Raw genomic sequence first — 21,372 nt, 5'->3', positions numbered from 1 at the left:
AAAAAGGTTCTGACTGATACTAGAAAAGTCTTCTAAATGAGAAGCCTCCAGTTTGCCTTTAAAGCATCACTTTTTTTTTAGTCCTCGAGGCTATCAGTTTATTGAAATAGCTATCTTAAAAGCATGTGTTATTTTTCTTTATTGGGTGTACTGTAGTCTAAAACTGTGGGCCAGCAGAGTTAGGTCACAGCTAAGTGAGCACAGATTTTCTGCCCCCATTGCAGAACAAGCAAGGTAAAAAACATCTGAATACAAAGGAGCCCACTTCACATCAAATAAATGTTCAAAAATAGAGGTTTTAAAAGTAGAGAAATTAAGCTATCACAAGTTAATGAAGAGCAATCTGATTTGGATGTAAAATTTGTGGCTTTTTCAGTTCATGATGTCCATGAAATGCATTTTTAAAAAAATTATTCACTGTAGATATTATGTTTAAATAAGTTCTCTTTTTAAAAAAAATTCTGAAAGCAAAAGCAATAATCAAGCCATTGATAATTGAGAATAATTTGTCTGGTTGCAAACTTCTCAGCCAGGAAGGTTTTTGTGTGGGCAATAATAGTCTGTGAAGCACAGTCTCACTCTGGTGCTTTTAGCAATTGGAATAACTGTGTTTTTTCTCATGTCATTGATGGAATTAATAATATAAAATTAAGTTGTCCCAATATTGCAAAGAAATCTGAAACCCTAACAATTTCCAATACTAAACCTATTGCTGTCTTGTATTGGAATAATTGTGCTTAACAGTTTGCAGGCATTAATATTAGCTTGTGCCTGATAGGTTTAATTTAATGTCTGTGAGAAAATGCAAGAATTATTTCAACTATATTAATTATAGTTTTATCATCTGAAGAGGGATATTTTTTCCTAAAAGCACTTTTCACATAGAGGTCCAACATAAACATTTTTCTTTCTTTCATCAAAATGATGAGGTTTGATGAGAGAAATGAAGAGATGAAAAAGCTTATTAAATCACTTAATTCATACTGCTGCCAGCATGGGATTTTCCTTTACATTTTTCAGTGTTTTGCCATCTGTATTACTCATACAACAGGGATTCCATCGCTTCTCATGAGAGACTTTTCTACAGTCTCATAGATCTTAGCTTCAGAAGATATATCTTTATACTCTGTATGAAATTAAAACAAATTTTAGGTCATGACTCCTTACAGTTTCTCTGCCTGCTGTAGTCCTGCCTGGAACACTTCCCAGCTGGCTGAAAACTCAATCCATTGCTAGTCCATCCTTCCTCACCATGGGCTGCACTGGGGGTCCAGAACAGTCCCTGCTTAAACATTTCAACAGACATTTACCAAAGGTACAGTGCTCTTAGCCTTACAAAATGTGCCTACAGGGTAAAAGAACCAGGGTGAACAATCTGTTTAGACCCAATTTCTTACTGGCCTGTTTTTTTCTTAATCAATTCACAGTCCAAGTGAATCCATTACCAAAAGAGAAGAGTGGCAAAACAACCTAGTTTGGATACAATAGTCTGATAACTGTAATAAAATGAAAAATACTAATAATATACTAACAACAGCACTTTAAAATGAAAAAATGGAACACATATGATATCTTGAATAAACATCACTTATTTCCATAAGGTTCATGACATTCATTTCATCTAACTTCTAGTGCTGTCATCTGAACTTGTGATCAACAGAGAGAAATTTCTCTGACTCCACAAGTAAATCTTGGTTGACCTGGTATATGCATTTAATCAAAGAAGGGCACCTTAATACCCTACACAAGGATACAATCTTCATTAATGCAAAAAGAAAATAATCTAAGCTGGCTGAGTTAGGAGATGTCATTTCAGGACATCACCTAGTAAATATTTGAATATGGATTTTGTTTCCTAAAAATGATACTCAAGGGCGTGAACAGGCAAAGGAAAGCAGAAATTAGTAGAAGAACATCAGCTGATCGTTAATTTGATGAACTATAAATAATGTCATTTATGTTCAAGACAAATGCTCTTCACTGGACATTGCTATTAGGGCTCAGGCCACAATGCTGAAACAGTAACAAATCAGAATGTATAATTTAAAACCAAAAATGAAGCTTTATTAGTTATTTATAATAGAATTTGATCACAGATTTGACTGAAAATATTGACATAAAATTCATGTAAGAGCATAAAAATACAAGCAAGGTGTTCTATAACCAAGCTTAGCCTCCAGCTAATAAGCTGAGATTGAACTATTTGATTTTTAAATAAAAGTTACTTTGGCTGCGGCTAGCCTGAATGTGGATGCATATTCAAACAATATAGACATCACCGATGTCATCTCCAAATTTCCTGTACATATATTTCTAGTGAGACAGATTAAAGATTTTTAAAGATTTGAATTTTCTGTGTAGGGAAATTAATCAATTAATAATTTAGATTTAAAGAAAAATCCAGTAAAAGAACTTTCTCATTGGTTTGTGTTGGGAAGAAAATATACCACTTTAATGATAGGATACTTATAAGAGATTTGGTCTTGTCTGCATATTCCACTGGAGATGGAGGATTATCTTTCTAGCAAAGGATTTATTTGGAGAGATAAAGAACAGAATATTACTCAGCCAGTGAGGTACTTAGGTTAATATTGACAGAGCAATAAGTTGTACAGAGGCAAGGAGTCCAAACTCAAAGAAGCCCTCATCTTGGTATCTGTATGCAGCTAATCTTTGTGCTATCCCATCATGGCTTCTGTTGCCTCACTAACCAGGGAGAAAAAACTCCACTTTAATTCCTTCCTTTGCTTGTACAGCAGTAAAACCAACAACAAAAAGAATGCCCAGTTTTTGTGGCAGAATCAGCAAGAGGGTGGGCAACGTTTTTGAAAGCGATTACCGAACTATGTTTATTAGTACTGAAAAAAAGAAAATATTTATCTTTATGGAGTGCAAAAATAGTTTGCAGTTGCTCTGCCCACTTCAAATTACACATCCATAATACAGTTCAACAAATATGAATATATGAAAACATGCTGCAAATATTTTTATTGCACTCTCCATAAAAAGGTTAGTGCATGTACTGTATTTTTTTCTTGAGGGAAACAGATGTCAGGAACTAGGTACCTTACTGTTGCCATAAATGTCCTCTCCCTCTCTGAAAGTGTTGTTTATTCCTCTTACACAGTTTTTCACTTCCTTTTCATTCCCTCTTTGACACCAGTTTATCTTTGAATTCAGATCTTAACTTGAACATGCTCTTCGGAAGTGTGACACGCTGTTATTATGAAATAAGTGTGCTATTACCAGATGAGAGAACCTTCCGCTAACCTGACTGACTGCTTACAAGAGGAAGGATTTAAATCACAGGCACTGGGGTGATTTGTAAGGCTATCTTACTGTCAGCTGCTTAGACTTTTAAAAATACATTCCTTTAAACAAACAGCATATGCATTTTTCTTTAGGATGTCATTAAGACAGACTTCTCATTTTGCAAAAGCCTTCTGGATTCTTTCAGAGTCTGCTGCCTTTTCACATCACTATAATACAGCATTCACATAATATAACAAAAGTCAAAACCTTACATAAAGATTTTAGGCTTAAATTTTCCAAATGCACAAAACTGTAATTTAAAAGACATTTTTCAAAACATAGAAACAGTATATAAGAGTAAGGACATCTGTTAAGTTTTTAACTTATAATTCAACAGTAAAGAGTAAATACACAAGTGCTATGGGAACAATTTTTCAAAACAGGTTTTAAAGGCTTTACTACACATTAGCAGACAAGTTATTTCATTCAGTTTCAACTAATGATAACCTGTTTAAACAAGTGCTTTATTATGCTTTTCCCAGTATGAGAGATAGACAGGGCACAGCACTTAACACTGTCAGATATTCAGCAGTGCAATTTCCATGTTAGTTTTGAACCCCTGCTATTTGAGTTTAAGATGTAATTACACTTGCTACCAGCTAAAGTTTGTTGTCATCACATAACTCTGAAGAGAATAAGCAAAGCCTCTGTGCACTATAACCAAACTATATAAAAATGTTAAGGAGGAAGGACATGTGGCAACTATTCTTCATAATCCTGGGACTCACTTCCTACTTCTGTATGTAGATGACTCATCTTTCAAAGATTAAAATAACATTCATTATTAGAAAATGCTCACAGTGAAAGACACTACCATCTGTCCTACAAACAGGAACTTCATTAATGCACTGTAAGAGTCTTCTTAGATATGTGACTACATTAATTGTATAGACTAGAGTTCAGTAGATACTTGTGAATTCTACTTTAGATATCACATAAAAATTTGGACTGAAAAAGGAAATCACTATGAAAGTAATGAAGCAGCAGAAATTAAGAAGCATTTTGTATTTAACAAGGTTTTGGAGTTTGGAAGTTATAATGACAGAAATTAAAAAAACCCCATTAATTCACGTTATTGTTATTACTCAGGATGTGACATCGCAAAGTCCCACGCTAAATTAAAATGACCAATTATATTTTAGGTACAGTGGCATCAACAACATACTAAGCACATACACATATATATAATTATGCTTGTATAGATAATGTCTTTTAATGTTAATACAGTGTTACTATAAAAAAAGGGTGACACCAAAATTAGTCTATAATTTGGAAGTATGATCAAATTAAATATCTGCTTATCTGAGAAAAGATATCCCAAGTTTAACCCAAGACAGCCCAGGAAAGCCATCCAGCCAGTGGCTACATAGAAAGCAATGAAGTTGACATATTGGTAGGAGAGGTGCTAAATTTAGATCTTCCAAATTCAAAGCAATTAAGTATATAATCTACTTGTGTGAAGCTCTGATGGTTGTCTAACCATCTATCCTTATGACAGCAAAGTTGAACGTAATTTACTGAGGCAGGACTAATACAATAAGCTTCATAAGCAAGTCACATTTCAAATATTACGGAGGAGCCAGAGAGATTATGTTACAAAATTCAGTATGTTGATGATAAGGACCAAGATAGGGGTTTTAGACCCACTAATGAAAGCATAGCATCAAGAAAGGGAGAGAATAAAACATCATACATGTAAAGGAAACATAACTTGCAGATTAGAGACTTAAATGCATTGAAGGATGTTGGCAGCGTCAATTGTTAAAGAGAAAAAGGGAGAATGGAAGAATTTCCAAGGGAATACAAAAGTCTGGTTTTGGCTGCATTATGCTTCCACTGGTGCTGTGACATCTAGGAAAAATACTGTGTACTGAAATGATGGATTAGATGTTACAATGCAAGATGGGAAAAAACAGACTGAGTCACCAAGCCAGAGTGGTAACTGAAATTTTCAGTAGATCAGATTATTGACCTCTTGTCCCTTCAGCAGAAGTACAATATGAGAACTGTTGGGCAAATGCCCTCCCTTGTAAGGAAGGGCACTCAAAGGAGACGTGATGGAACATCAGAGATGGAACATAAAGTTGATTATGAATTCACAAGATGTTACACCAGATGTTCTGAGTGATTAGAAATAAACTGCAGCTGAGAAAGTGAGTGGAATCCTGAGACTTTGTTCAAGAAGTCATGAGAGACTGGTGCAGAAGCTCAGATGGAATAGAAATGAGCAAATGGTGGGGAAAGTAGGAATGATTGTTGAGATATCATTTATTTTAAAGTGCTAAAAATCTGAACTATGGGTCTGGATGAAAAGAAATTGTTTGGCTTATAGGAAAACATAATAACTTATCACTCCTCTCTTTGAAAAAGTGTGTAAAATCTAAAAACACACAAGATTTTCAGCAGCCTAAAAATCCAATAGGGTCCTAGATCCTCTTTTTTAAGTTACAAGTTCACGAGTCTTGTCCTTGTTGACATTTGTTCCTGAGAAAAATGCTAAACAACTTGCAGTGAAGGAAAATATTTTAAAGACAGCAAATGGAACTATCATAGACGAATATAAAAGTATCGGGAACCAAGGTGGGAACTTAACATTGAGTGTCAAAATGTGAGGAATGTAAATACCAAGAATATATAAAATACTTTATTAATTTACTCCATGTTTCAGACAATTTTTCATCTCAGATTTGATTTTGAAATGACATTACAGCATTTGCATTTACATATGTAGATCAAATATCCCTGTAAGAATGCAGCACCAAAACCTACTTGTTTACATGGTTTTGCCTTTAGTTTGCACATATTTTATGATGTAGTTTTCCCTTCCTAAAATGAGTAAACTGCTGAAATGAGAACTTATCTACTAAATCAACATCTTGAAAGTTTCCAAGTGGCCAAGTTTGCAGATAGCAGACTAAAGCTAAGTCAACATTTTCTTATATTTCTTAAGTTATATGCTTCCTTTTCTATCTGGGATCTCACAAGATCTCTGTATCTGCCTGTCAAACAGAAGCTGTGCAGCTGTAAGTAAAATGGTAGTTGGAAGGATAATGTTAGTAGAATTCAGGCATCTCTCTCAGAGCAGCCTAGTCATCTGCTGCATGGAAGAAACCCACGACTGGCTGAGTAAGGGAATTTACTGTTTCCCAGGAAAGGAAATTGCCTGCACACATCTGGCAAAATGTTCTAAATGTTTAGTTTTGACAAAATACACATTTCAGCTCTGCTTATAAGGTGAGTTCTGTAGAGTGGGTATCTTCTTTCTAAAAAGGGAAAGATCTAATTTGTACTTTAAATATATCAATCCACTATTTGATATTTTATGGCATATACTGTATACACTCAGCTCTAAAGCAAGCAGAAACTCACAGGCTGAAAGCCGTATTTTAGTTTACAGGAAAAATGTATCATGAATGTAAATACAACACTCCATATCGACAGCAGAAATGAAACATGAAGAGAACAACAAACATGAAAGAAATACTGAGAGGATGTGACTAGCCTGAATTATAACTTTTTACTCAGTTTCTGACATTTATAAGACTCCATGCCAAATTATTTAAATTCCTCTCTACTTCAACATGTCTAACAAAGAAATGGTCGTTCTCATAACTGGCAGGGGACAGATCTTCTCAGTCATTCAGTTTTCAGAATAAGTCCTCCCTTTCAAGCAGACTTGTTAAAATGCCTCTAAGGCTCAGTAAAAAGGCTGTATGCAGGCATCTTCCTTCCTCTTCCTCAGATTTCAAGGACAAAAATGGATTTAACTTGCCTTACTTTTCACACCAGTTTTCTAAATTTAGCTGTTACTACTTTCTTTTCCCCTGAACTCTGACTGGCTTTGGCTCTCTGGAGAGGCAGAGAAGACCACTTCCTCCTCCACAGCTGGGAAAGCTGCTCCCAAAAGGATAGAAAGGGTGAAGGATCACAATCTACTGCTCCAAGAGATGCACCAAATACGGCACTAAGCTGCAGCGAAGGGTTAAAGGGATGGGTATTTATTTCCCTGGCAAGGTGAACAATCACTAACATTCCTGGACAGTGGGAAAGAGCACCTCATGAAAGCAATACGAGGAAACAGCAAAACCCTCTCTTGGTTACGTGTGTTTGGGGGGGTTGTATTTCAGTTACTGCCCCTTACAGGCTGGGATTATCAATGAAAGCTTGGAGAAAACTTTACCATGGTGCACTTCAGGGTGTTACTCCAAGACCTAGATGAGAAACACAGTGAGTAGAAGCCAAGTGATGGTGCCTGCTGTGCTGGTGAGAGTCTTCCATCAGGAGTTTGTTGTCACTTAGAATAATACCTGTGCTTTTCCTACCTCCCTGAACTGCAGACAGCTGCCATAGCAACTGGCCATTTACTCATTCATTCACTCACAACAACAACAAAAAACCAAGACACAAAAACCAAGCCCAGCTTGAAACACAGTAAAAGGTGAAGTTGTTTCTCTTTCCAGTATTCCTACAACCACAGTTCTCCCTAGTGGAGGCCCAAGATACAGCAAGGCTTCCTAGGCAGTCTCCAAATTCAGTTTGGCTCCTGGCATCATTACAGCACAAGGGCCTCCCAGGGTCATGCTTTGGCCTTTCATAAAGGAAAATAGACTCCAGTTCAAACCTTTAGAGACACTCATCTCTCCCAAAACCCAGCAAAACTGAGCTGCCAGATTACAACGGTGCTGTGACTCATTAGGGTGGCATACAGATGGCAAGCTTTATAGCCATTCAAAAACTACTGATTTAATCAAGCCTCTCATGGAGATCCTGTCTAATGAACTCTCAGCAGATTCTCCCTTACATCTTGTCTTTTATATGTGTTCAGTCCCTTGAGTAGAGTTCTAATAATTAAAAAGAAAACTTCTGAAATACTACACTGCTCAGTCTCATATTTTCATTTAATACATAACTAAAGAATTTTAAAAAATCCATGAACATATAATCAGAAAAATAAAGATTATCCTCCAATTCTTCCTCATTAAGAGACAGATAGTTCCAGGGCAGGAGCAATCTAATTTTTAGCATTACTCTGTTAACTATACACACATGGTGGTGAAAGGGAGGATGACTAATATGATATGGCCTTTAAGTTTTTTGGGCTAGCTGTGCAAGGAAAACAGGGAACAGACCAACTTAAGGACAAGTTGCAATGGGAAATTCTCATTTAAATTAGCAAATTAATTAAAGCACCCAAATAACAGAAAATACTGAATTGGAATGTCTGGTTAGATAGAAATGCTTCACACAGTGTAGTGCATTAATCTAATGCTATTTTCTGTCTTCATTGGATAATAGTAGGCTGGTCAAGACTGTCAAGTCTTGCAAAGACTGTTATTCACATGGAATTAAAAATTCTTTCTAAGACCTCAATTCATTGAAAATTAGAAATCAATATACAACAAGTTTCAAACTTTGTTATCAATGCAAGTAGCTGTCACATTATCTGCTTGGCTATTGCAAGACAAAATTGAAGGGATGAAGAATGCATACCTCATATACCAAACCCTCCAACTACATACATTTTGTTGCAAATAATCTTGACTGTTCCAAACATATCCCTTTGTTTCCTCTGGTTAGAAGGATGAACAGGGGCATATGAATACTCCACAGGAAAAAAATCTAACAAATTGGTTTCACTCATTACAGTCCCAATATAATCAGAATCTTTCTGGAATTCACCAGAATTAAATTCTAGCTCCTTTTCCAGAGGTAACTATGACAAGAAATATCAGCAGCTTCCAACAACCTAAGACATGAATTTTAGCTGCTACAACTACTTGTGACAACCCCTGAACACAACTTCCATGATATAAAAAAGTAAAGCCACATTCATTCACTACATGAGATAAAGCAAGTTATGTAAGAGTCTGTCTTAAGAGATCCTGAGACATGCTGGGATTTTCCTTAAATATGAAACTTTGGTCAGTAATTCATGTTAGTTTGACTAGCACGACATTCCCTTTGTTTATTTTAATTAAGAAAAATCTATAGTTTCCAGATCCAGACCTAGGCAAAATCTCAGGCAGTTTGTCTTCAGGAGTCAGTATGCTATCATGCTGGTTTCAAGAGGACAATTTCTCCTTACAGAGAGGTAAATTTTTCTAAAATTTCAGTGGAATGGACTCTTTCCCAGGGTCTGGTAGGGCTAGTAATTTTCCGCTTTTTCAAAATGACCCATCATTGAGACAATGGGAGTTGGGAAGTAGTCCTTTTTACTCTTACATATAAATTTCAAATACTTTATTAGAATTTCCCTCCCCTTTTATGGGTATTTCCCACTCCCAAGGGCACGGAATTGGGCTAGGGAGAGCTAACAGGGTAATTCCTATTCAGCCATGCCACTTCCTGAGCTATGCCTTACTGCCACTGCCTCTGGATGGTTTTTCCTCTTCCAGTCCCAGCTAACTTGTGATTTCCAACTCTTTTATTAACATTAGCACTTCCAAAGTTAGCCATGACATAAAGAAAAAAAAAGTGCCTTTAAAATAATAAATAAAAAGCTTGTAAACGTTTAACTCTTGAAATATGAGCCTAAAAATGAGTGTTCATCTCAGAGATTCAGTAAAATACAAATTCTGTGTTCAACTGAAAACCTCTAATTACTGCCCCTCGTGTTCTCTTTGCAAGGACATACCCAAGCCTGCTTTTGCATGCATGGGACAGTCTTTCTCCTTAATTCCACAAGGTATTATACACCAACTAAATTGCATCTTGGTTCAGCACATTTTAAAGAAAATAAATTAAGAACAAACAAGCCCAGGGACATATATACGTGTGTCTGTGTTTGTGTTTGTGTGTGTGTGTGTGTGTGTGCGTGTGCGTGTGCTTAGTGGGGGTGGTCGAGGGTAAAGAGCTTAAAAATTATTACCATCGCAAATAATTTACTAGCATAGTTGGAGGCTATCGGAACTGATTTCTCTGTCTAGGAAACTCTTAATTAGAGCCGTGCTGCAGGAATTCGCAGGGGTCCTGCCGCTGCCGGCTCCTCCCTGGGGTTTCCTCTCGCCGCCCCGCTCCCGCCAGCCGCTGTGCGCTGCCCCCCGGCCCCGGCGAGCCCGGGAGGGAGGCGCGGCCCCGCTCCACACGTGTGCCTGCTCTTACCCACTCCCGCTATAAGGGCAGCGGAGCGAGCGCCTGTGCTGGCGAGGCGCGGGGCTCGGCGGGGAGCGGCGCAGGAAGGCAGCGGGCCAGGCGGGGCGGCCGCAGCTGCTTCCCGCGCCTGACAGCTGCGGGCACGGCGGGAGCGGCCGCACCTCCCCGGCCCGCCCGGGGCAGGCAGGCAAGCCCAGCCCTCGCCTGACGGCACATGGCAGCGGAGCGCTCGGCTGCGCCGCAGGTTAGCTAGGGCCGGGCTCCGGCCAGCGCATCCAGGCTCTCTAGGTCCGCCGAGTTACCGCAGGGATTAAAATGCAGCTGGCCGCCTGCTTCTTCTTGGGCTGCGGCATATTCTTAGCTTCAGGATACAACTCCTTCAGTAAGAGCATGGAGACGATAGGCAAGAAGCAGTACCAGGTTCAGCACGGGTCGTGCAGCTACACCTTCCTCCTGCCCGAGGCGGACAACTGCCGCTCCTCGGCTCCGTACGTGTCCAACGCGGTGCAAAGGGATGCACCTCTGGACTATGATGATTCAGTTCAAAGACTGCAGCTACTTGAGAACATCATGGAAAACAACACTCAGTGGCTAATGAAGGTAGGGTAATATAATTTCTATGCCAAAAACTTAACATCCTGTTATCTCTTTCTGCGTGATTTCTTTCTTTCTTTTTTTCTTTTTTTTTTTTTTTTTTTTTGAACAGTACCTAAATTCACAGAGTGCATTGTGTAAGCTAAATTTCTGAATTACCTTTCAGTCAAAAAGTTGTTTTGCAGTCTGGGAACATAATATTAAATGGCAAGGAAGAGTGAACTGTTCACTTGTGCAAAGACTGTGCCTTAAAGTTTGTCATTACATTTGAGTTGCTTGGACAAATTACATACACAGATGGACTGTGGGCATGTCTGAAGTTTCTGACATGAGAGAAGCAGCTACTAATTTATAATTAACTGGCAAGGGCTATTTTAGATCTATTTTAAGAATATAGAAAGTGCCTTTATTCGAGGCATGCCTGAAAAATGTTATCTGAAATGTGATTTCAAAACTCGAATCCAGAAGTTAACCTATTAAACCCCACTGATAAAGAACAGGAGTTCCAACAAAGGCTGCAAGTCAGACTTGCAGTGAAATCAGCCTTGTGAAGTGATAGAATTTCAAGAAAATTCTTTAGTGGATGTCTTTTGCATCCTGTAACATTTTCACTGAAATGTACAAGATTCAAGGGAAAACTAGTCTGGAAAAGGTGTTACAGATACCAGAGCTTCCCTTAATGCAATACCATTGGAACTAAGGGAAAATTGACATGTTTATTGCCAAAGGGGCAACATTTGTACCTGAAAGAGCAGGAAAAAAAATTTGCAGCATATATTTTTATTATTACTGGAGAGTAAACCTGATCACTATTTCTCATTTTTACAGAAATTCATTTGATTCAAAACACTATGCAGTTCAGCAAATTTTGATTTAAAAAACCTTTATTTCACTACTACCTGGAAAGGTGTTATAATATAGTCTAATTGCACAGTAAATTTATGAGCCTTTATGTTTTGTACCAACATGCCTGTGTTCTAAGCAATAAAAATTTTAAGGACTTGGCACTGTATTTCCAAATAAGTGTTCCAGTGATGCCATAATGGTTTCTTCACAGCGAAAAAAATCTGTGTTGCGACTAGAGAGAACCCAGTTTTTTACAAAGAATTGCCATTTTATACATAGTTACAAAATGATTTTGCATTAGGACTCATTCCTCTTATCAGTTACAAAGTTGCAGAACTACTGTGATACAACCAATGAAACCTGCTGGCGATTTTGAAAGTGTTAAACTTCCCATTCCAAAACAAACAGCAGAGGTTTTCATGAGCTTGGAAATGAGCCTTGAAGCTTAAATCCAAATTGCATACACTTGAAGGCTCCAGTGTGGAATTCTAAATCTCTCTTTATAGGTTTAGGATGCTTAATTTAGAGACACAAATAATGTCAGTTCAGTAGTCTTTTTTCTTTTTCTTTCTTTTTTTTTTAAACAGTCAAACTTACTTTCCTCCACTTACTTACCTTTCTACTTATAAATTTACAATGCTCTCTGTTGTAATGCTAAGACCACAATTAACAGATGTTCAATGCAGGATGAAAAACACACAAAGTAGAACAGTCTAAGCTACCCAGCTGCTAAGCAATTTCCTAACATAAATAGTAAATCACACAACACTTCAGTCTTAAATGCCACTTAAGTAGACAAACACAGTATCGTAAGTGGCATCAGGTAAACAGAAACCAGTATCCTTATTTAGTAAAAAATATGCTTTTTCCTGTCAGTCCCTGGGAACTGGTGCCAAGAGGAATAGGATAAGTATCTGTAACCCATTCTTTGGGGGATCAAAAGATAGATTCTGATTTACAAGACAGAGAAATGTTTCTTGTATTTGAGCAAAGGCTTCTAAATGAGATGCTTTAGAACAGCCTGTTGTTTTTTTCCCTAGCTCTTCCACAGCTAAACATCCTGTAAAATATCTACTGTTTGCCTTTTTCACTATTTTAACACCTGCTCTCTATGTCATCTGTTTTGTTCACAAAGAGCCTCCAACAAAAAGTAGCTTTTCCTCAGATTTACTTTGCTAGAGACACCTGGTCTGCAAGTGAAGATAAAAAGCAAACAATAACCTTTAAAGTTGCTTACAGAGTTTACTTGCTGTTTTTTTAAGGTCACTAATACACATTCTTAGGTTCATATTTCAACCTCCCAAAATATAGTGCAAGGTCACTCAAGGTGGGGTGAAAAAATTGTATTTGCTTATTTTTTTTAGTGTATTGGAAGTGTAATACAAGATTGCTTTTAAAAATAACCTGACATTTAGCTTCTCAGCAATTGCACAAAAACCTTCTTTGGGTCTTTCTCTTTAAAAGTTATTTTTCTTCATTTAAGAGGCAGAATCTGTTTTCCTTTGAAGTTGTGTGAAATATACATTAAAAACTTCTAGTGTGAATTAACCTTTAAATGTTGTTCCTGAAATATTGCACATCCCCAAACATTTTTACACACCTCCCCCTCTCCTGCCTTTAATCCATCAACTAAAGGAAACGTTCTGTTTCTGAATGAACACTGGGCTGTATGAATGGAACAGCATGGGAAGTGTGTGCTTCATCTGCTTAATGGACAAACACAATGGGAAGAAAATGAGTTAGATATGTCCAGGTTCTTTTCTGATCTGCTCCTGCATAGGAAGCAAAAGATTTTTTTTTTCCTACAGTTATTACAAATTGCTTCTTCATGAAAACACATCTTTTTTCAATCTGAACTTTAATAATGCACTATGCCACTACTGTCTGTGCCATACATAAAACTGGAGAATGTGTTTTGAAAAGCAGATTATGTTTAAGCATTCAGATGACAAGCTAGAACAAACCCTTATTCCACCTAATCCATGGTTTAGCAGTAAGCCAGTAAGTGATACTTCGAAGCAAAGGCCAAAATACTACATCAGCTGTACTGCAATATAGCTGAAATGAACTTTCCTCTTTGACTTTTCCTATCTTGGGATCAATTTTTTATACTGAAGTGTAAGATTTCTTTTCTAATGTGTGTGTGAGCAGGGAGCGTAACACTCTCAATATTAAAATTTTTAATTAACTAGAGATGATAGCAGGCTGGTATGCAAGTGAGATACAAGACTGGAAATTTTAAATCTAAACATATATGTTGGTTATTATACTTTGGAACTTTCAATATACAACACCAGGTTTCCAGATATTCCTAAAAGACAGGCAATCCCTTAGGTTCAACAAATTAACTATTTCTATGTGAATAAATGGCAGCTTTACCATCTGGATCACAGCACTTGTACTCAAGGAACTGCATTTTTTTCAGATATTAAGACAATGAAATAACTGAATGCTGACTTGAATTTGCCTGGATATATTGACTGGATCCTATGACTCAGGAGATATGACTGTCCACAGCAACAGTGTAAAAGAAACAGGTCATATTTTCTTAGTCTTTCCTGTAACAAACAGCTGAAAACAATGTATGATCAAATTGATGATAGCATCTGGAATATAGGTAATTTATTTGTAGTTTATCAGCAGCTCAAAAGGCTAGCAAATAAAAATCTGTGTCAGGAGTTAACATTTAAACCCTTTACTAGAGCTTCATCCTGAATCATCCCAGCAGACTAGGAGGGGGATGCACTGCTGATAGAAATGCAGGATCTTTGAATATACTTAACTGAGATTAATTTTCCCTTGTCTTGATACCCTGGAAGGTTATAATTATTTCTTCACTGAATGCCATTTGTCAAATACAAAAAGATACTTTGACATGCTGCCATTCAAAACCATCTGCACACAATGAATAAGGACAAATATATTGAACAGAGTTTGACTTTGAAAAACTCAAGAAATGAGTCTGACTCTGGATCCTACATTCCTTTCTTAAGTAATGCATCTGTTTTTACTTATTGTGAGAAGTGCTTGTTTCTGTCTATCAATGATTATTTGCTAAGCAAAAGAAAACTGGTAGGACTCAAAAGAAAATACTTTCTTACTTTTAGACTAGTATGTTACCAGATAAAATTTCCAGACCACTCTGGATGACATAATTATGCAGTTTATTGTTGTACTTCCTGTAGGTAAATTTCAGTGAAAGGATTTGAAATGACGCTATTGCACGTGTTTAAAAACAGTTATAGAAACCATATCTGCATCATTTTGCCAATACCAAGTGGGTGCTGCAGGTATGAAATTGTACAAAATCAACAAAGAAATTGAGATTTTCTTGTACAGATTTACAAGACAAAATTGAAATAGAATTCACCTCCAAGATGTTAAAATACCTCCAACAAAAATGGGCTAAAGAGAGCCTTACAGAACCAGTCTCTTGCTAGCATTCAAGATATATTTTTCTGTGATTTGTTTGTTATTAACACGACAATAAACTTGTCATCTTTGACTGGTCCAAACAGCAAAATGGGAAATTTTCTCCATCAATTATCAACAGCAAGTTTTTAATTTCCTTCCCTTTTCCTTCCCTTTTCCTTCCCTTTTCCTTCCCTTTTCCTTCCCTTTTCCTTCCCTTTTCCTTCCCTTTTCCTTCCCTTTTCCTTCCCTTTTCCTTCCCTTTTCCTTCCCTTTTCCTTCCCTTTTCCTTCCCTTTTCCTTCCCTTTTCCTTCCCTTTTCCTTCCCTTTTCCTTCCCTTTTCCTTCCCTTTTCCTTCCCTTTTCCTTCCCTTTTCCTTCCCTGTGTACATATAGGAAATGAGCTTGAAGATTCCTGAATTCCCAGTTTCCAGTTCTTTTTATTTTCATACTCACTTTATATATTAAATTTAACAGCATTACCTTTAACATATCTTTGATACTTTGTCAGAGAGACTGAAGTTGAGGATGGTGTTTCTTTTACAGACAATTATTGCTACTGCTCCTTTTTTCTTGTTAATTATGAAAAAATTCAACAATTTGCATCTCATCTCAAATTTACCAAGCGAAACAGTAAAATGTGCTTGATTCCTAAGCTATCATGTATGTATTGCTTAGAATGGAAGTTATTCTGAAGCCCATAGAAATGGGTTAGACCCATTTCTAACCTTCAAAATATGACAAATAGTACCTTTAGTAACTGTTTAATACTGTCCTTTACACAATACAGTCTTTGCTTTTGAAAATGTACCATATTCTTTGATTTATAATACTAAGCAGCTTAGTTAACCATTATTTCTTTAATTACTTTTTACATACTTTAATGCAAGAACCTCCTGCTGCACCTGTCATTTCATGGGCTTCTAAAAGCCAGGGTGGGGGCAAAGTAAATGGTCTTCCCCACTGTTACTATTGTTACAGGTCTAGAGAGGCAAAATGTTGCCAACTGGTTTAGAAGTTGCATTAGCGTCTGCAACAGAGAGGGGCCACTCTTGGATCTTTGGAACTTTGCAAACCCAGAGTTTCATCAGGTGCCTCAGTCTATATTAATTAGCCTCCTAGAGTAAGTTCAATCAGCCTCTTCAGCCTCAAGGAGACAAATGGAAGAATGGAAAACTTAAAAGAAATCTCCCTTCATGAGGCAGATTTGTCAGCATTGCTAAAGAACTCACAAAAGCCAGCACGCTGCATGGCTCTCATCCTAACATACTACTTTAGCACTGAAGTTTGTAGGCCTGAAAATTCAGAGACAATAGGTAGAAGGTACAACTGTGGACTAGACTGCAAATATTATATGAATATATATATATAAACATTATACTTCCCACTTGTCAGAAAGCAGCTTGAGTACAAGAGTCAAATCAGGATTGATGGTTTTTCCATAAGACTTTGGTGTCTTCCTATTGCCACATCCTGAGAGAATCACAGAATCACAGAGTGGTTTGGTTTGGAAGGGATCTTCAGAGATCATCTAGTTCCAAGCCCTCCCCTGCAGGCAGGGCTATCTTCCAGATCAAGTTGCTCAAAGACCTATCCAGCCAATCCTTGAACATATCCAGGGATGGAGCGTCCAAAACTTCTCAAGGAAGCCTGTTCCAGTGTGACACCACTCTTACCATAAAAAAAAAACAAACCCAAAACACAAACCAAAACAAAACAGAAAAACCATGACAAAACCAACCAACCAGACCAGAATACAACAAAAACCCCCAAAATTCCTGGAACTGGAGATGCAAGTTGCACTTCAGAGAGAAATGGTTCTTGCATCTAGTAGCATGTTAGGATACTAATGGGAGCCTTTAAGATACTTGTACAGAATGCATAAGGGAAAATGGGAAGAGATGGCTTTTGGGAAAAAAAAAAAAAAATCAGGTACCTGAAACAAGGATGTCATGCCCAGGAAATATTTGGGTAGTCCAAATGCACCCTATGAACTATCTCACTGGTAGTAACAGTGAAAACAATGTGTCAGTGCAGCATAAGTATCACTTGATCCTTCAAGAAAGGGAGAGTTTCTATGGCACTGAATAAGAAGTTCCAGAAATAAGCGCTGACAATTTTATCTGCCACTTAATTATTTGAACTTCTCAGACTTGCCAAATATAAATGAAAGGTGGGAAAATAATACAAACATTAGATAACTAAAAAAGGCAAAGCATTGGGGGAGAAAAAAGTATACCACAGTAATTAAACACATGGCAATGCTTTAAAGATATGGCACATTACACAGCATTAAACCAAATAACCTGATGCATACAGTAAGTTAAAAAGTGCTTTGCAACTATAATTTCATTACCTTGACCAGACATATTTCTAGGCAATGGGGCAGAGAAAAAATGAATTTTATTTATTCTCCAGAGAGAATAAAGAGAAATACTTTTTGGTGAACCTGATGTCTATTCCAAGCAAACCAGGTTCAGAGGAGATGTTAAAGAATTCTTCAGGTTACAAAATCCAGATCTATTTTTTTGTATTAAAAAAAATCTCACACCTAGATAGTTCTGCAAACACTCACTAAGTCAGTTCTTAAGCTGCCTAGAAAAAGACATTGCTACTCCTTAAAAGCTTTTTTAAAAGAAATTCTTACTGTGTTCCAAGTAATTACTGAAAATCCTGTTAGTTTTTATCTCTTTGTGGAACAGGTTAACCCTAAAATTAAGATGTTGTTTATAAAGCTCAGCAAATGTATCCTGCAATTTGTATGATTAAATGATATCTATCTATTCTCTTTCCAACTTCCAGGACTTTATGGCTTAGTCTGAAAAGAGAGCAGGAAGCTACAGGAACTCTTCTGCTGTCTTTATATTGCCCATATGAAGTTTTATCAGTTTAGCTAACAATCTTCCAGGAGTCTAACTAAGGTCATAAAAAGGTCTTACTACTAAAAAGAGAAGGCTGATAGAATATGCAACCCTCTTTCTGCTAACTTCTCTCTCTGTTAATAAAAGCATGCATGGGAATCTTGTATTCTTCACAGAATTCGCTATTCACAGAAGCCTTAAGGAAACATTTTCCTCTCTAGATGAGCAAATACTCCAGAATTCTTAGATGACAGCAATGTTTTTTCCAATTCAGCTGTCTCTGGAGATCTCTTGTTAAAACCACGCAGCATGAAATGTCATAGCTTTTCTCAAACTCCTTTTAATAGTGTAGGGGAAAATGTTCTTTTAGTTTCTGTATTTGTTTCAGATCTCAAGCATCATGATAGAGTTTTAAAATAAAAACCACAACCATACAGAGTTCCTTTACCCTCTAGGGAACAACATATAAAGTTTGTATCATTGATTTTGCTCAGGTATTAAAATCAGTGTGTTGTGGTGACACAACTGAGAACTAATTATTTCCAGAAAGGGGAAAAAAAGCCTTGCTTGAATCATTACTTCTCTCTCAATATTAGCAACTAAAATTCTTCCAATAGGCATTGAAGTGTTAGACTGTGTAATACCTTTTAGGGATAAAAATAACAAGAGGCTGAAACTACCTATGTGCACTTCAAAATCTGTTCTAAAGCATTAATTGATGAGGACCAGAGTAGTTCAGTATAAAATGAAAACTATTGTATTAGAGCATTCTAGTGTAGTACAGCATAATCACACAGCTGCCATAATTTGTGTACTTCAGAAGCTTCAAAGTTTTAGTATGTTTTTTGAATAAACTGTTTATCAAAACCACAGGAAAACACACTGAGTAAATGTTTGATCTTTATCACTCCATTTAAAAGAACTTTTTGACAGGGAGAAAACATAAGGTTCTCATCTTTGGAGAGAAAACCTAAAAGTTCTCATTTTTGGAGAAAATAATTGTATCCATTTAAAAATAGTAGGATCTTCTGAAAATCTCTAGTATAAAAATGACTGAGCAGCGCCTTAAGCCCTGTCCAAACAACAGCTCTGCAGACCTGTTCATTCTCACGCTGCAGGCACTAAGAGTCATTCACCTCCTGCACTCACGGTATCAGCTCCATCGCTGTGCTTGCCTTTTGGTTCAGGCCTGCACCTGATGTGCGTGATCCTGGAAGGAAAAAGCCTCTTTGTTCCATTCTGTCAGGGTGTGGGAATGGGGAAACACCCAGCTAAGTGGAAAGGACATTTCCTGGGAAATAGCCATAGCCCCCATAGCAGCTCCCCCACACGTGATGTGACATCTGTGCGCCGCAGGGTTCTGCTCATCATGTGATCTGATGCACAGCTGTACACGGAGGCACCTGAGTAAGCTGAGAGGTTTCACTTTTATCCCTGGTACCTAAAAATCATTTTAGTTTTGTCTTCCTTGACAGAACTTGTAGACATCATGTTATGACACTTTATAGATTTGTTTTAGGTCTTTTCCCATGTACTACAATATGTTCTATGCAAAAATTTTCCTCATTTTCCATTTGCAAGGTGTAACTACGTGCAAGATACTAGTTCAAACCCACAGTTTCAGAATGAAATACAAACTAGTACCTTAAGGAGAATATGCCATTCAGTCAAGAAACAACCGCCTCATTTTTCCAAGGTATCAGCTGTCAACTGACAACCTCAGCTGTGCAAAGTCTTAACATTCAAACACGATAAAGCTGCATATCAAGACTAAAATACATGTAGTAATGGAAAACACACTTGCCATACTTTAGTTTGCATTAACAGATACCCTATCCAGTCAGACAGTTTTCTTACTCAAGAAAATTCCCTGGTGAAGACCTAATGAAAAAATTGTCTTATTTTTGCTTTTCTTTTCAGAACGATCTTTTACGAACAGGGTAATTCAACTATTCAAATGAAACACTAGTTTCCAGTTTCTTAATGCAACTTAAAAAACTAAATAAAGTAGGCAAAAGACAGCTTAAATGAATAAGTAAAAAATACAAAAATCTTGTGTTTTACTGCTTCTAAGGAATCAACTTAAAAAACCCCCTAAGCTTCCTTGCGTGAGGCCTGAACTTTGACCATATTAACTATCCCTGTGTTTTCACTTATGTTAAACTGTCATTCTGATGCCAAATTTTCTGTCAGATATAATGTTTGCCTATAAAGTAATAGTAAATTAAAAAACTCTGTTGTAACTGCTACTGGAGCCTTACTGGGAATGTTTTCTGAAAACTACCCTGACACGATGAAACAAAGTACAAATAACTAGAAAGTAAGCCCCTAGACCAATAACCTAGCCCTTAGAAAGAGTAAAACTGCAACAAATATAAACAATCTGACCCTGTTGAAATCTTAGCACATACAAGCAAGGATTCTGTCAACTACAGTTTACCAGCTAGGCAAGGAAGTTTAAATATATAGTTAAAAATACCCTAATTTTTTTTCCCCCTGACACGTACGTTTATTTGACTTGAATCTAGAAAAAACTTAGCCATGTCTTGAGTTCAGCTTCTTTGTTATGGCAAACGTTATTATTTAAAAAAGGCTCTGAGGACAGTGTACAAAATCCTAGCTCTGCTCCAAACAAGTAGAAAAATTTCCACTGACTTTTTAGTGAAACTAAAAATACTTAGTTTCAAAAACTAACTATTAATAAAACAATATTGAAAAAGTATTTGAAGTTAATGGAGTAGACCAGTAAATCAGATATATGCTTTAAGGCTTAATTCATGTGGACTACCTCTAAGTAAGGATGCTACTGGAATAGAAAAAGAGAGTAATCATTTTCTTCACAAGGAAATAGTTTCTTTTTCTTGTCCCTCTCTAGTCCATGTGGGAGTAACATGTCCCAAGAGTCTCATCCAGTCAAGTCCTTTGCACTCACCATTTTCCTCAGTGAATTTTCTTCCAACTTCATAGCGTTTCTTAAACTTCAAACAAACCAGAGAATTCGTTCCCTCAGCTGGCTTTAAGATCAGCCTTCCAGTCCCCTTTTGCAGCTTACTGTCATTAAGAATTCCTATCCCTATTCCTATCCACATCCACTTTTAAAATGCTGCTCACCCAGACTGATTTTCTGTATTTCTTTCCTTCTATTAAAGTTATGTAGCTTCCTGGCTGTCCCTTTCCTCTACATTCTTTCTTATTCAGAATTCTCAGTTCTGGATTCTTTTGTCATTTTAGCTAAATTTGCTTTTAACCTTCTGTG

At 37.0% G+C, this 21,372-nt stretch overlaps 2 protein-coding genes across 3 annotated transcripts in view; one reads left to right on the top strand and one right to left on the bottom strand.

Annotated features, from left to right (window-relative positions):
- The window catches only part of MCPH1 (microcephalin 1), a 122,643-nt gene that overhangs the window by 24,564 nt on the left and 76,707 nt on the right, over positions 1 to 21,372 (bottom strand). The window lies entirely within an intron of this gene.
- ANGPT2 (angiopoietin 2) overlaps positions 10,476 to 21,372 on the top strand; it is a 42,400-nt gene continuing 31,503 nt past the window's right edge. For both annotated transcript variants that reach the window (XM_084203607.1, XM_084203606.1), the window contains exon 1: positions 10,476 to 11,004. In XM_084203607.1, the coding sequence (XP_084059733.1) occupies positions 10,720 to 11,004 (285 nt within the window). In that variant the 5' untranslated portion in view covers positions 10,476 to 10,719. The remainder of the gene's footprint in view (positions 11,005 to 21,372) is intronic.

The sequence above is a fragment of the Fringilla coelebs genome (assembly GCF_963513975.1).
Source record: "Fringilla coelebs genome assembly, chromosome: 3".
Lineage (NCBI taxonomy): Eukaryota > Metazoa > Chordata > Aves > Passeriformes > Fringillidae > Fringilla > Fringilla coelebs.
This window is presented reverse-complemented; position numbering and strand designations above follow the sequence as displayed.